The sequence below is a fragment of the Polypterus senegalus genome, chromosome 9 (assembly GCF_016835505.1).
Source record: "Polypterus senegalus isolate Bchr_013 chromosome 9, ASM1683550v1, whole genome shotgun sequence".
Lineage (NCBI taxonomy): Eukaryota > Metazoa > Chordata > Cladistia > Polypteriformes > Polypteridae > Polypterus > Polypterus senegalus.
The window spans coordinates 46757290-46773266 of NC_053162.1; the positions used below are offsets into that span (position 1 = coordinate 46757290).

The 15977-nt window shown below is 39.4% G+C and overlaps 1 protein-coding gene across 1 annotated transcript in view; it reads left to right on the top strand.

The window, feature by feature from the left end:
- Nucleotides 1-15977, top strand: part of LOC120534858 (hydrocephalus-inducing protein-like) — a 206036-nt gene that overhangs the window by 61605 nt on the left and 128454 nt on the right. Inside the window, exons 23-28 of the mRNA XM_039762371.1 lie at nt 1141-1451; nt 5210-5360; nt 6681-6788; nt 8641-8850; nt 9680-9820; nt 11237-11414. Coding sequence (XP_039618305.1) covers nt 1141-1451; nt 5210-5360; nt 6681-6788; nt 8641-8850; nt 9680-9820; nt 11237-11414 — 1099 coding nt within the window. The remainder of the gene's footprint in view (nt 1-1140; nt 1452-5209; nt 5361-6680; nt 6789-8640; nt 8851-9679; nt 9821-11236; nt 11415-15977) is intronic.

The following is a 15977-nucleotide window of genomic DNA, read 5'->3' on the forward strand; positions in this document are numbered from 1 at the left end:
ATGCCTAAAAAAGCAGGACGACAACTGATAGATATTAACATAATTGTCTTTTAAACAATGCAGCAGCTTTTAGAGAAGCTCCCTCTCTCTTTTTGCACAATTATTACTCTTTTATTATTATTATTTAGTGCATTTTGTGAGTTCATTTTTAAATTAAATTGAAGAGATGCCACCCTCAACTCAAAGCCAAACTTCTCCCCTTCTCATCTTCATTTCAAATAAGCTGAAAATATAAGAGATGTCACAGGGTGAGCATAAGGGATTTGATGGCTACCTACATATATATAACATCTGAAAATGTAAGTGATGTTTCCATACACCGCTGGTAGCACTGCAATTACTTCTGCCTAAGGATCTCCATTACACCCCATTAGAGGAGCTACAAGTTGAAAGGTGGAAAGTATTCAGATGTGGCCTGACTCCATGTAATGAGAAATGTTTGATTGCTTTTATCTCAGTTGCATGAACTGTTAAACATCTCACAGCGACTTACGGTGAGTATAGGCATTGTGACATTCTGGGTACAGCAGAGAATTTTCTGCATGACAAAGGATTTGTACACATATTTATCCATTTAGTATTTTAATGTGAACTCTTATACTGTAAAAATACATTTCCAAAGTCAAAATAAACCATTTTCTTGAAATAGTTAACTGAAGAAGCAAAGCTCAAAAGTTAGTGTTTGCATGAGTATTTAAACCTCTGTGCTTTGGAAGCTCCAGCTTTATACAAATTATAACAAATTAATCATGAACGACACAAAGGTGACCGTCATTTTACCATAATTAAACATAATTAGGTACTACTTGTGAGTCCTTTATACCTTTCTGGATTTAAAAAGCTTCCTTTGTAAGGGCCATAGACTTGTTGGATGAATACTACAAAAATGTAGACAAAGGAGCATTCTACTAATGTTAGAAACAAGTTCACTGAAATGCAGAAGAAAGGAAGTCCTATACATAATTCGGCTGGCATGGCATTAGTGATATAGAAGTTGTATTACACATTTGTAACAAATTATCCCCAGTTTCTGAGTAAAACTGAACCTTTAACTCGCTCATAAACTTAGAGATGAAGTGTTCCTCTTAGATAGAGTTATCTGTTCTCCCTGTAACTATGAATAATTTCTTGTTGTCTTAGACGGTGACCCTAGAAGTTGATCAGGAGCTCCATCTTTTAATTCAGTTTGATCCAACTTTCTTCAAGGATAAATACAGTTGGGAAACAGATGAATCTCTTACAATTATGTATGCTGATCACCCTCAAAAAGACTATGTATCAATACATGGGGAGGTACATTTTCCAAACCTTCACTTTTCAAGCTTGGAGGTCGATTTTGGTTGCATTCTCAATGGCACAGAGAGCTCCAAGTCAATTGAGATGACTAATTGCAGTCCTCTACCTGTCAGATTCTGTTGGAGTGTGCTGCAGGATGATATAAAAAAGGAGAGGTAAGTACAGCTAGATCTAGATATACTTTAGATCTTATAGAAGTGAATAAGTGTGAAACCTGATTTCCTATCTGTGAACTCTTTTTTTTTTTAATGAAAATGAAATGTACACATTCTAGTTTAGCAGGCATGATACCTGTTAAATACTAAACTGGATTATGTAGCACTATTTTACTTTTAGTACACATGTGAAGGGAGGTTACAAAAGGAACATGTAAAGTGCTTAAAAAACTTCCTCCAGCCATTTGTGGTTTACCTAAATTGGGCTAATTTCAAACAGTATATTACTTGGGAAGCAGATAAGCCTTTTCCAGATAACCTTGTTGCATTCATGGCAGTTAAATGGTTCACAGTAATGTAGGTTAACACACAGAGTAAGCGTGATGCTTTTCATTTTTGCTTCTGATATTATCCACAGATAGTGTGGTGTAGATCAGGTCCACTGTAAATATTCATAGTTGAATGGTAGTATGGAGAGTTCAAGGTCACCATTGAGTGGTGTGTCATGCTTCTGAAAGGGGTTATTGTTATTTATTCTTTAGTTTAAAAATGACAGTCCCCAAGCTCCATGATAGACAGTATGGTTGATCTGGCTAGTAAAAAACAGAATTTGTTCTCAACCTTCCCTTTCTTCAGCACCAGGGACTTCAGCTTGGCAGGTTTGAAACTCATCTTTGTTTAAGTAAAAATCTGCTTAAGGCCTTTGAGAATCCACTTGCCTTCTGATACAGATCTTGTTATAATTGTGAAGTCATCCATGAATGCTGTAATTGGGGACTGCAGATGCCTGTCTTGGTCTGGGGGCCTCTACACTCTACCTGTGCTGTTTTTGCCAACATGTTCATGGCCATAATGAACATGATCAAAAAGACAGTGTAATGCCCATCTCTAGATGATACCAATGAGATGGTGCTGATCCAGACATGACCTTCACCCAGAACTCTTTGTAGCAGCCCAGGATTAGACCATTGATTTTACTAGGAACATGGTGGTGGTACAATGTGAACTCAACCAGTGTATGTGGTATGGACCCATACGCATCAGCCAGGCCCAAACACAAAATGGCCAGGTCTGTCTTGTTTTCATGGGCCTTTCTAATGAATTGCATAGCTACATCGGTATGTTCTATGCAACCAGGGACTCCGGGCATATCTCCCCTTTACACTGCAGTGTTGATGTAGTTGTTGCCCAAAAGGAACACTGTTAGCCTCTGGGACAAGATACTAAAAATGTCTTTCCCTCTTCACTCAGTAGAGAGATGAATTGAAAATAGCTGGTGTTTCTTAAGTTTTCTTTTTTTGTAATACAGACCCTCTGCAAATCATCACTGCATAGCAAATCACCCCATACGCCAGATCACCGTCAGGAGCTTCCACAGATGAAGGATCCTTGGACACCGCTTGTAGACAGTGTAGGGGACTCCAGTGGGCCCTGGTGCAGATGCTGAATTTACACTTTGACGACCTCCTGGATCTTCTTCCAGGTGGGCTTACTCAAGTTGAACTTGGTGGTTGGGGGTGCTGGGTTGATGACATTAAAGTGCTCAAGCTCCTCATCTCTTGTTGTATGACTGCTGGTTGACTTCTTATGCAGACTCTATCAGGTAGCCATTGCACTTATCCCCAAGCAGATGTTTGGTGAAGACGAAGGGGTTGGTAATGTAAGCAGCCCGCTTTCTTGCTCTCTCTCCTTTGTCACCGGTGTCACTCTGTTCTGAATCGGACCATTGGCTTTTCTCGTGGAGAAAAACACATTCTTGCTTAGAAGAAAACACGCAGAGTTTCTGGATGAGCAATCAGAATATGTGTTTATTGCATACAGCACAAAGCCAACTCAGTCCAATGAAGTGAGCACCATCAGTCCAGTGGAAACATCGAAACCTCGTATTTACTACAATTTTGCCTCACACATATTTCTCATTATTATCTAACTTTCAGTACCCAGCTCCCCCATTCCTCTCTTTTTGCTTGCACCACCAATATTTTCTCATGCTTAATGGTCATTAATAGTTCTCTGATAGACATAATTGGCTGCTTAATGGTCATTAATAGCTCTCCGATGGACATAATTGGCTGCTTAATGGTCATTAATAGTTCTCTGATGGACATAATTGGCTAGTTAATTGGCATTAATAATTTTCTGATGGACATAATTGCTTTTTCCCCATCACCTGACACCATTATTTTGACCTGAGAAGCATGCTCACCATCTGGCTAAAGGAGTGACCACCTCTTAATTACCTTGTCACTTTATTAACCTTTGGTTTGTAAATATTGGTGGCATTCCAGATTACTTTAAGAATAAAAAGTATGGACATAAGCCTTTAATATGTAACTTGTTTAAATCTTACTTTGCCTGAAGCTATTGGTTACAATATGTATACGTATGAATATGTGTTACTAGTTTAAATGCATATGAATTCTCTTTACTTATTCCACAAGATACAAAGCTCCTGTCGTGACTACTGTATTTTGCCAGCTCATTAGTTAATGGTGTAAGTTGTTTGGTTGGTTTAAAGTTTTCCCTTCTCCTGTTGAACAAACATTCATGTTTGTTCCATATACAGTAATATACATAGTAGTTGCTGTATGATAGTAATGCTTAATTTAAAATGTTGGACATTTAACTTTGAGTCCTAAATTGGTACTTTATCACGTGATTTTGTAATTTTCATCCAGTCCTTCTTCTAATTCATCCTTAAAATCTTTATAAAATCCACCTGTGGTTGCACCAAAAGTTCGTTCAGAAAATATACATTGTTGAAATTTTTCAAGAGCATGATCAATTCAGTCATTAGGTAATATAAAAGACTGACTAGCCCATTCTTCCATCCATTATCCAACCCGCTATACTGACTAGCCCATCCTCTGACATTTAACATACTATAAACAAAGTTTTTTTTACCAAGAGTAAAATAATCAATTTAACAAAAGAGAGAGTTCCATGGGTCAATCGAGAGAACCTCTCCAGAAGATTATTGCCTCTCTAACATTTCACCCATCACAACAGACCTGGCAGTTTCATCCCATAAGATCTGATTACACTACAGTAAATGGAACACTGGCTGAGTGCAGAGACACTGTTTGGCCCAGATCAGAAGCAGATCTCCTGAGCAGGACAGTCCATACCTCGAACAGTGGTGATGGCAGGATCATATTATAAACGTGTACAGTATTTAATTGGTATAGCTTTATAGGGCATCAATAGAGGCAAATTATTGAAGTAAATCTGCTTTACCCTGTTAAACACATCAGACTGGGACAAATATGTATACTAAAACATCAAAATATTCCCAGAAATACAGTCAGAAAAACACTGATGTGATCTTGGGAATGTTTTGAGTTGCACATGGAAGTATACTGTATATTTGAATCAGATACACTCTTTGCAAACAGTGAATACTGAGATACAGATTCCATCAAATTAACTTTTTGTCACTTGAGCAAAACTGGAAAGAAGAATACAAGAAGGAAAGAAGATAGAAATCTACTCACTGATGTGTGTAAAGCTCAACCATGTTAAACTCAAGCACGTTAAGGAACAGTCATCACTATTGTTGTTGCCAGAACCACTGGTGTGTGTAATTATGTAAATTAATTAAACATACACATACTGTAAATACACACTGCGTATTTCCATCAATTACATTATCCTGTTTACTTTTTTATATTTAATTCTAGCTGATTTGATTTATGTGTTTTTATATTTCTATTGGTTGTTGAGTTTTTAAGTATTAGCTGTTATGATTAATTTTTTAGGCTTACGGAATCTCCTGAAGTAACAGTAATTGATTCAGAAGACTTGCTAAGTGAAGTAGGAAAAGTAAGTTCCTCAGGTGAAACAAAAGAAGGGAGAATATCTTCTAAAGATCTACCACATCATCTTCACACCTTCAACCTACTTAAAGAGGTAAGTAAAGCAGGAGAAGGACTTAAAAACATTCCGCTAAATCAGATATACACTTTAGAGAACTGTCATCCTCAATCAATATTTTTTTCTGTTTGTGAGGACAATGTGCATTTTATTTGTTACAGGTGATATTATATTAACATTTTCAGTTTTGGTAAATAATTTGGTATCCGTTCCTCCATTTCCTGAGCCTGATTAATGTAATGTTTAGCCTTTCTGAGCATCGGAGCTGCAGAAACTCACCCTGAATAGGTTACAGGGCTGTCCCAGATCACTTTATACTACGTAGTTGTTCTAATTTGTGTTTCAACTTTGGGTATCATGCTCCTTTTGTTGTATAATAATGAGCTATGTTTATTATCTAGGAGGTATCAGAGGCAAACCAATTAACATTAATTTTTAATTTCTACAAATTTGAAGGGCAGGTTTGACTGTCCCCATGGTTGGTTTAATTGTCAAAAGTTATCAGTAGCAGAAGTATGTACAAGAAAATGACCTAGTGAGTAACATATTCAGGGATGAACAAGTCTTTTTGTTTTCGTATTATTTTGTTTTCCATTTTGTGTGCACTGGATGGAACTGACACCTTATGAATTCAGCATCTTGAGTTTGATTTCCATGTCAAAACATTGTCCCTGTGAGTTTGTTTGCTCTCCCCATGTCTCTGTAGGATTTTCTCAAGGTACACTGGTTTTCCTCCAACATCCCAAAAGATGTAAAGATTAGAGCTATCGGTAGTTCCAAATTGGCCCATGTGTTAATGAATGTGGGAGTGTGAGTGGGTTCTTCAGTCGAACAGTGCCCTAGCCGGAGCTGTGTCCAACTTTGTTCCCAGTGCTTCTTGAATTGGCCATGGGCCAACGTAACGTAACACACATTTTTAGGTGTGTGGAAGGAAAGCCAGAGTACTCGGAGGAAAACCTATGGAGGCATTGGGAGCAGAATGCCCAGTACAGCTAACACCACACAGACAACAACTGGGCAACAGATTCCAGCTCAGAATTCTGGATCCATAGTGTCACCCAACCTAAAACTATAAATGAAATTGCTTGAGAAACTAGTGCTCCTTTGCTGTGTCATAGCAGTGTCTTTTCTTGATAACAAGTGCTGCTCAACATTAAATAAGATTAGTGTGTTAATGTCGCCTACCTTGCCACACATGTACACATGTGTCCTAGCAAAACACAAGGCATTGTAACAACCATTCAGCACAACGGTGATGTTTGTGATGTTGTGAAGTGTTGACTCGATACAATAAAATGAATTGTAATTTTGTATACAATCACTGATGTACTACACTTATGATATTTCATCTAACAGAAAGTCCTCTATGGTAGTGAGAACAGATTATGTTTTTCTACGAGCCAGGATTTTCTTCGTGTCCCTTTCAACTCCCAAGAAGAATATTCCGAAGATACTGAAAAGCAGGTAGGATGCTGATTGTGCTGTATTATTTTGTATTATACTCATTATATTGCACACCTTATGACTTTAAAACAATCTCTGTAAAATGTATGTAATATTTAGGTAATTACATTTTAAATAAAAGGACAAATGTGTTCAGAAAAGTCTTTAGTCAGTCTTTGTAGGATATAACTTACCCTCCAACTATTATTGATGCAGTTCTTAACTGTGTTCATAATATACTGCTCAAAAAATTAAAGGAAAACTTTGAAAACACATCAGATCTCAATAGGAAAAAAAATCCTGCTGGATATCTATACTGTTATGGATGGAGTTATGTGTTAGGAATTAAATGATACCACATTGTTAGATGGAAATGAAAATGATCAACTTACAGAGGGCTGAATTCAAAGGCACCCTGAAAATCAAAGTGAAAAAATGAACAGGCTAGTCCATTTTGCTGAAATTTCATTGCAGCAACTCAGAATTGTGCTCAGTATTTTGTATGGTCCCCACGTGCTTGTATGCATGCCGGACAATGTCGGGTGGGGGGGCATGCTCCTAATGAGATGACAGATGGTGTCCTGGGGGATCTCTTCCCAAATCTGGACCAGGGCATCACCAAGCTCTTGGACAGTCTGAGGTGCAACCTGGTATTGTCGGATGGACCGAAACATAATGTGTTTTATTGGATTTAGGTCAGGCGAGCATGGAGGCCAGTCAATGGTATCAATTCCTTCATCCTCCAGGAACTGCCTGCATACTCTTGCCACATGAGGCCGGGCATTGTTGTGCAGCAGGAGGAACCCAGGACCCACTTCACCAGCATAGGGTCTGACAATGGATCCAAGGATTTCATCCTGATACCGAATGACAGTCAAGGTGCCGTTGTCTAGCCTATACAGTAGAGGTCTGTGAATCCCTCCATGGATATGCCTCCCCAGACCATCACTGACCCACTAGTCATGCTGAACGATGTTACATGCAGCATAACGTTCTCCATGGCTTCTCCAGACCCTTTTACGTCTGTCACATGTGTGCAAGGTGAACCTGCTCTCATCTGTGAAAAGCACAGTTCACCAGTGATGGACCTGCCAATTCTGGTATTCAATGGCAAATGCCAATTGAGCTCCGCGGTGCCGGGCAGTGAGCAGACGACCCACTAAAGGACATCAGGCCCTCAGGCCACTCTCATGAAGACTGTTTCTGAATGTTTAGTCATAGACATTCACACTAGTGGCCTGCTGGAGGTCGTTTTGTAAGACTCTGGCAGTGCTCATCCTGTTTCTCCTTGCCCAAAGGAGTAGACACCAATCCTGCTGATGGGTTAAGGACCTTCTACGGCCCTGTCCAGCTCTCCAAGAGTAACTGCCTGTCTCCTGGAATCTCCTCCATGCCCTTGACACTGTGCTGGGAGACACAGCAAACATTCTGGTGATGGCACGTATTGATGTACCATCCTGGAGAAGTTGGACTACCTGTGCAACCTCTGTAGGGTCCAAGTATTGCCTCATGCAACTAGTAGTGACTCTGAACATAGCCAAATGCGAAACTAGTGAAAAAACTCTCAGAAAAGATGAAGAGGGAAAAATGTCAGTGGCCTCCACCTATTAAACCATTCCTGTTTTGGGGGTCATCTCATTGTTGCCCCTCTCGTACACCTGTTGTTAATTTCATTTACGCCAAAGCAGCTGGAACTGATTAACAACCCTCTCTGCTACTTAACTGACCAGATCAATATCCCAGATGTTTAATTGACTTGGTGCTATACTCTGATTAAAAAGTGTTCTTTAATTTTTTTAAGCAGTGTATTTGCTTGAGAAGCAATATTTACAAATTAGCCTGTGACTTTTGACTCTCTTTGATATTTTGGCAGGTGTTTGATGTGTTTCCTGTTTATGGATCTTTAGATCCTAATGAAGTTCAGATTGTCACTTTCACATTTTATGGCTATAGTGATACCAAGAAACAAGTGTGTATACTTTGTGAAGTAGATGAGGGACCCACTTATGAACTCACTCTAAAGGGTGAAGCTTCAATAGTGCAATACACCATTGACAGGAAAGAAATAGACTATGGGTTGCAGGTAAGAGTTGTTTAATTTATTTATACATTTTTCTTTATTTAATATTTCACAAGAACATTAACTATTAAAATCCATGTTACAAATGTGTTTTTATTGCAAATGATTATAACAACAAAATGTTGTTAATTAACAAATAAACAATTGTTCATTTATAGCAGTTTAAACCTTAGGAGTTCAACAAAAAATCATCACTCAAAACATAAAGAATTCTACCTTTTTTCTTTTTGTTGAAAACGAGTAATACATTCAGCACACCTGCACTCAGTAAGGCTTTTTTTCATGGGGTTAAACAATGCACATGAATATACAGTACTTTAGCTCCATTCCTTTTAGAGCCTGCCTTTCCAGGTATGGCATTTGAGATAGGTTTAAATTTTAAGAAATAATCTGATTAACCACTCTTTTGTTCTGTCTGTCTATTCAAATGATGATCTTACAAATATAAAAAAAATATGTGTCAGTGTATCGTAACTATTGACTGATCCCCTTTTTATTCTCCACTTTCAAGTGAGTTTTTTATTTTTTTAATCACGAATGTACAGCAAAACTATTTTGTTTACCGTTGTATATGGAAAACAGTATGCCTATGTCAGAGCAGTGTTGCTGTTTTCAAGGAGAATGATGATGTTAGCCATAATTTTACCAGTAAAAGTAGTGTTCAAAATGTTCTATAAATCACTGTGTTTAGGAAAGAGCAAGCAAGACAGATTAACTTGCTGTAAACTGTAAAACTTGTGAAATTAGTTTCACAAGTGAATTAGTTTTCTAATCTTTTTTCACTATTTTTTATCATATTTTGCAACATCTTTGTGCAAACATGTGAACAAAGGAGTTTGACTGTGTGGCTCATGCTGAAATCACATTAAAAAATACAGGAAAGGTTAATTTTGAATTCAATGTATTGAACGGCCAACAGTGTGCATTTCCTGAAAACCTTCAACCTGGAATACCACTTGTTCTTCCGCAGTCTGTGAGTACTGAATAACCTTGAGCTAAAACAAAGCATATCTGCCTGTTTATTTCATTCTGCTTTTTAACAGAGACACAGAAGATATTAAAGTAATTTAGGTAATGACTGGTCACTGCCACAGCTTCAAGGCTGGCTGGTGCCCTTAAAATGCTGACGTCTATAGAACGTGTAATATAATGGCATGTCTTATTTTTGATATGCTGTTCTCCTGCTAGTTTAGTATATAATATTTTCAAATACGATAGTGGGTTTCCTCTGGGTATTCCTCTCCAGTTTCCTCCCACAGTCCAAAGACATGCAGGTTAGGTGCACTAGCGATTCTAAATTGTCCCTAGTGTGTGCTTGGTGTGTGGGTGTGTGTGTGTGTGTGTGTATGTGTGTGCCCTGCAGTGGGCTGGTGCCCTGCCCGGGGTTTGTTTCCTGTCTTGCGCCCTGTGTTGGCTGGGATTGGGTCCAGCAGACTCCCGTGACCCTGTGTTTGGATATAGCGGGTTGGATAATGGATGGATGGATGGATTACTGACTAGATTCTATAGTTATGCCTGTCCCACAGGGAGCACCTTTTCCATTAGGCACACAGGGTCTAGTGAATTGTTCTCTGGCATCATTCCTTCATATTATCTTAAAGTCCATTTGCCGGCCAGTGGCAATGCACCAATCCTCTTTTTCTAAGTGTTACTATGCAAACCCGACACTAATTATGAATTACCAGTAACAGCTATCATGCAGTGAATGCACTTGACTTGAGCATTCATAGTTTTCATACTTTTTCTCTGTACGTTTAGCATTTGTTTGCTCAGAGGTTGATGAGCTTGCTGCTTCCTGAGCAGCTTTTCTTTTCTCCACCCTAGTGACCCACTTATTCTCTTATTTCTTCAGCATCTTTTTGCGTTAAATTGATTAAGTCAGTGTTTGTGTTGCAATTACTTAGTATGTCTTCTTTAAATTTTCACTTAAGCTGGCACTTAAGTCTTCAATCTGCCTCAAGAATGATTTAAAATATGAAGAGGTAGGGGAAGTGACAAAGGTTGTTGGGGAATGAGAACGGCGCCCATACACATGTACCGCATGGCTGCCCTTCTGGCTGCTGCTGAGAGTTGATTCTACAATAAAATAAAATAATAATAAAAAGAGAAATAACCTTGGAGGTCAATCATCACCCCGAGCATATAGTATTTGTCACATAGTATATGTGTACCAAATTTCAGGTCAATAGGTCAAACAGTTAGCGAGATACGGGTAATTTAAAATCCCGGACAGACAAACAGACAGCCATGGTAGCGTATTATATAGAACAATTATTAGCCCAACAGTTTCATACTGTTGACCTTTTTCAAGCTTTTTTCTTTTTCTGTCTTTCTCAGAATCACTTTAACAATGTATTTTATCCTTAAAGCGATGTGTTTTTTTGTTCAGGGTTATATTGAAGCATACGCAGAGCAGAGGTTGTCTGTGCATTACTTTCCTGGCATTCCTGAGACCTTCCAAAAGAGCTTTGATATACAAGTGTCTTATTTTAAACCAGATACTGTTTTAGTGAAAGGAGAGGGAATTTTTCCAAGAATCTTCCTTGATCTTCCACGAAACCTTATGGGTAAGACCTTTATCCAGTTTTCTTTGCTGGTTTGCCTCCTACTTTTGTCTCTCTTGTCTAACTAAAACCCCCAACTCTCCTTTTTTACAGTATTATCTGCCTTTTTTTCTTCAATAGGTAAAACATGTAAACTTCATCCCAATTACATTTTACTTTTTATAACAGGTTGCACCATTTTTACCAGGTACCTGTAAATGAAAGACAGGAAATAAACTATTGGTGATACAGTAATTCCTCCTCGATCGCGGGGGTTGCATTCCAGAACCCCCTGCGATAGATGAAAATCCGCGAAGTAGAAACCATATATTTGTATGGTTATTTTTATATATTTTAAGCCCTTATAAACTCTCCCACACTGTTAACATTATTAGAGCCCTCTAGAGATGAAATAACACCCTTTAGTCTAAAGTTTAAACTGTGCTCCATGACAAGACAGAGATGACAGTTCTTTCTCACAATTAAAAGAATGCAAACATATCTTCCTTTTCAAAGAATGTGTGTCAGGAGCATAGAATGTCAAAGAGAGAGAGAGCGAGAGAAAAGCAAACAATCAAAATATCAATACATGCTTTTGGGCTTTTAAGTATACCGAAGCACCGCGATAAAGCGAGATTATTTAGAGGAGCGTCCGTATCCTTTAGGCAAACAGCCTCTGTGCAAACAGCCCCTCTGCTCACACCCCCTCCGTCAGGCGCACAGAATGTCAGAGAGAGTGAGAAAGACAGAGAAAAGCAATCAAGCACCGCGCGGGAAGCATATCGTATATCATTGAAGAGTTTTATTTAATATGTAATACATACTCTGATTGGGAAGCTTTTAAGCCATCCGCCAATAGCGTCCCTTGTATGAAATCAACTGGGCAAACAAACTGAGGAAGCATGTACCATAAATTAAAAGACCCATTGTCCGCAGAAATCCGGGAACCAGCGAAAAATCCGTGATGTATATTTAGATATGCTTACATTTAAAATCCGCGATGGAGTGAAGCCGCGAAAGTCGAAGCGCGACATAGCGAGGGATCACTGTATTATGGAGCGTAAGCAAAGTTTACTCCTGACAGGCAGGTGGAAGTAGTGGAAATTGATTGGCGTATAACAAAGAGCAGATTATCTAAAAAATGTAAGACATCTAACCCCTTAAGCAACATAATGGGTGCAGTGGTTCCTGGGTCTTCTAGAAGAAACTCGGACATATATGATGTTGGATTTTATAGGACATTAGGATATGATCCCAAAAGTTGAACTCAAATATAGTTTCAAATCGGCTCCTTGCCAGTGTTACCCTGAAATCTGAGTTTGGAGTTCTGCTTAGATAACAATACAACTAGCTAAGAAGGTGAGAAGCCAGAGAAATTGAGAAAATGACAGATGAGTGGTAATGGATTGATGGTGTTCATTTCCATAAGCAAATGGGTGTCATTTGTAGGTTGCATTTAAAAGTAACACTTTAAAACTTTCAGTTATTTTATAAAGTTAAAATTAGGCAGTGTGCACAAGAAGAGACAGGCTTTGACACTGAAGTACTATGTTTGTAAAAACCTTGAAATCTTTGAAGTCCAGGATGTTATATTATCAGTTTTATAATTAATCAAGTTCATAAGGTCTTTCCTGCAGTATTCAGTAAGCAGCATTTTAAGCTGTAAACCTGTGTTTTGACTGGATTTGTATTTTTTATTTAAATGTTAATTAAGTTGCTAATACAGACACCCTAGTACAGGATCTGACTCTTAATTTTAAATCAAATGTTATTCTCTATTAGTTGAGTATCATTTGTTGTTGTTGCATTAACCATTTTTGGGATACTTCACTCAGTACTGGGATTTTCAATAACAGCTGTTGTAAATGTTATTATTTTTAGTTACTGCAACATTTTCACACATTGATTTTAGTTATTATGTGGAGTTTGTGCAATTTACTTATTTTTTACATTATGAGGTTATCATTCAGAAGCTATTTTGTGATGTTTTTTATGCTGTTCACATTTCACAATGTTTTCTTATGGTGTCAGTCGTATTGTGTGCCAGTTTAGACATCATTGTTGGCCAACTAAATAATATGGAAATGCAGCATGCTAAGTATTGTAATCTGGGGACTACAAAAGAGAAAAAGAGAACACAGGCATTGTGTGACCTTGGTTAAAGCCCATTCCTTGATTAATTCAGTTTCTGAATTCTGCTTAGTTTTTTGACTATGATTATCTCTCTTATTCAAAAAAAATTAGTCCACAGTATTCACTATTTTAGTTATTTTTAGTTAATCTAAAAATGTTCCAAACAGCAACTGCTAAAGAATAATAGTATCTATCTATCTATCTATCTATCTATCTATCTATCTATCTATCTATCTATCTATCTATCTATCTATCTATCTATCTAATAGGTGGAATGATTTAATGCCACAAGGCTATGGATTAGATGGTGCTCTGATTAGCTAAACATGCAGTTTTCATGTCATATATAGATGAAATATAAGATTGTGCACAGACCACATCTCTTCAAAAATCTAGGGCCTTTTCCAAAGATCTTCCTAACCACATAAGATGGTTAAGCAGTAGTAAAGGAAATGCACTCCACTATAGACCACATCTGGTCTATCTAATGTTATTAAGCAGCCACCCTCAAATATGTTCTGACATTTTTGTTTAACATTGGTGTACATATAGTAGATATGAAGGATTCCCTTTGTATCAATATCTAATTTTGCACAGTATGGAATAGCCAGTGTGAGGGACGGCCGGGGCCCATGCCCGGCTGGGACGCCCCTGCTGCATATGTTCCGGGGGAGTCACCATGGGCAGCTCAGTACCTCCCCCGGGACGCGTGGTGGCAGCCTCCCTGGCCCACCTTGATTCCCCAGTCTTCCGCATGGCTCCATGGGACATGGAGTCCTCCACAGCCTGGTTGAGAGCTGGGGTGGCCGCTAGGGGGTTCTGCCGGGACTCAAGAGCCCGGCTGGATGAGTCATCAGCCCCACCCGGAGGTGCAATTGGGACCAGGTGGTCAAGCACCTGGAACACTTCCGGGTGGGCTATAAAACGGGCCAGCCTCCACCACTCGACAGCCAGAATCGGGAGGAAGAGGACGAGGTTGCCTGGGAGGAGTGGTGGTGCAAGGTGGAGAGTTGTTGGTGTGGTATTTACGTGCTTTTGGGACTGTGTATTGCCTGTCGGGTTCACGGGGAAGACGTGCTCCACAGGTGAAGAAAAATAAAAAGTCTTTGTGTGTTGACACATGCCTCTGGGTCAATCTGTGCCGGGTCGGGCGCAATATAGCGCCTTTATCACACCAGTTAGGAGCACTTGTTTTATTTTCTGCCAGTTGTGTTTCCAAATTGGTGACCTGTGCACTAAGGGACTAAATGTGCTATTTGTAGATCCCACCACCCTACCGTATCGCAGTCACCTACTTACCCTGTAACCAGATTTGTGCCATCCACTGACTACAGTGGAGCCAGGAGAAACTGAAGTCAAGTTAAAATTGGCTGAATTTTCTAAATAAATCAACTCAAGGCAATTTTTAATTTGCTAATTCCTGTCATTTTCTTAATGTGGGCTTCCAAAGTACATTTTTTTTGTAACACTGGGTATGTGTTTTTGACAAGAAAAGACATCCTTACTGTCAGTAGGAAAAGCTAAGCAATACACATTGGTGGATGGAAAATATTTACGCCTAAACAAGGTGTTGTAAGGAAAGTCCAGTATTCCAGGTCATTGATTTCACTACCACTGACTGACAGCACTTTACTAATTTCTTGCACCAGGTCAGTTGTTATTTAAACTTGCTAATTTCTGCTGGGCTTTTGCATCTGCTGGACTATTCACTCCTTAGCAAGTGTCGGAAATGGCTGGGGGGCGACCTGGCCGGGACGCCCAGGAGGACCAGAGGAGAGCTTACGTCTTCCCCAGACCATGTGGGGGCGACCACCCTGGTACCTATGGGGGCCACGGGTACAGAGCTTTGAAGCTCAACCCTGTAGGGGCCTGTGGTCACCGCCAGGGGGCGCCCCATGCCTTTGGAGCCCTGGACCTCAGCACTTTCACCATACCCGGAAGTGCTGGGTTGAAGAGGAGTAGGGACACCTGGAGTGGTTCCAGGGATGCAGCCGGCACTTCACTGGGGCGTGTCAGTGGAAGATTACTGGGAAACACCTGGAGCACATCTGGGGGATTATAAAAGGGGCCACCTTCCTTCATATGATGGCTGGAGTCAGGAGAGAAGAGAGGACAAGGTCTGGGAGGAGAGACAAGGAGGCGGCCTGAAGAAGTGTGGCATTGTTGGTTGGCCAGGACTTTGGGGACTTTAGGGGTTTAGTGTGCACTTGGTGTAAATATGATTGTAAATCAACGTGTTGTGGGTGATATGAATGTGTCTGTGTCTGGGTCCTCTTCCACACAAGATATATGTGAATTAAAGCTCAGTTAACTGTCTGCTAGCTCACAAGTTACCTTACAAGGACAGAAATTATCGTAAGGTGTTTTTTTGCTTTATTGAGGGATTTCTGCAGCCAAAACAACAAATACCATTTAAAGGACCAGATACCTTACAGTAATTTCTGAATTTCATTG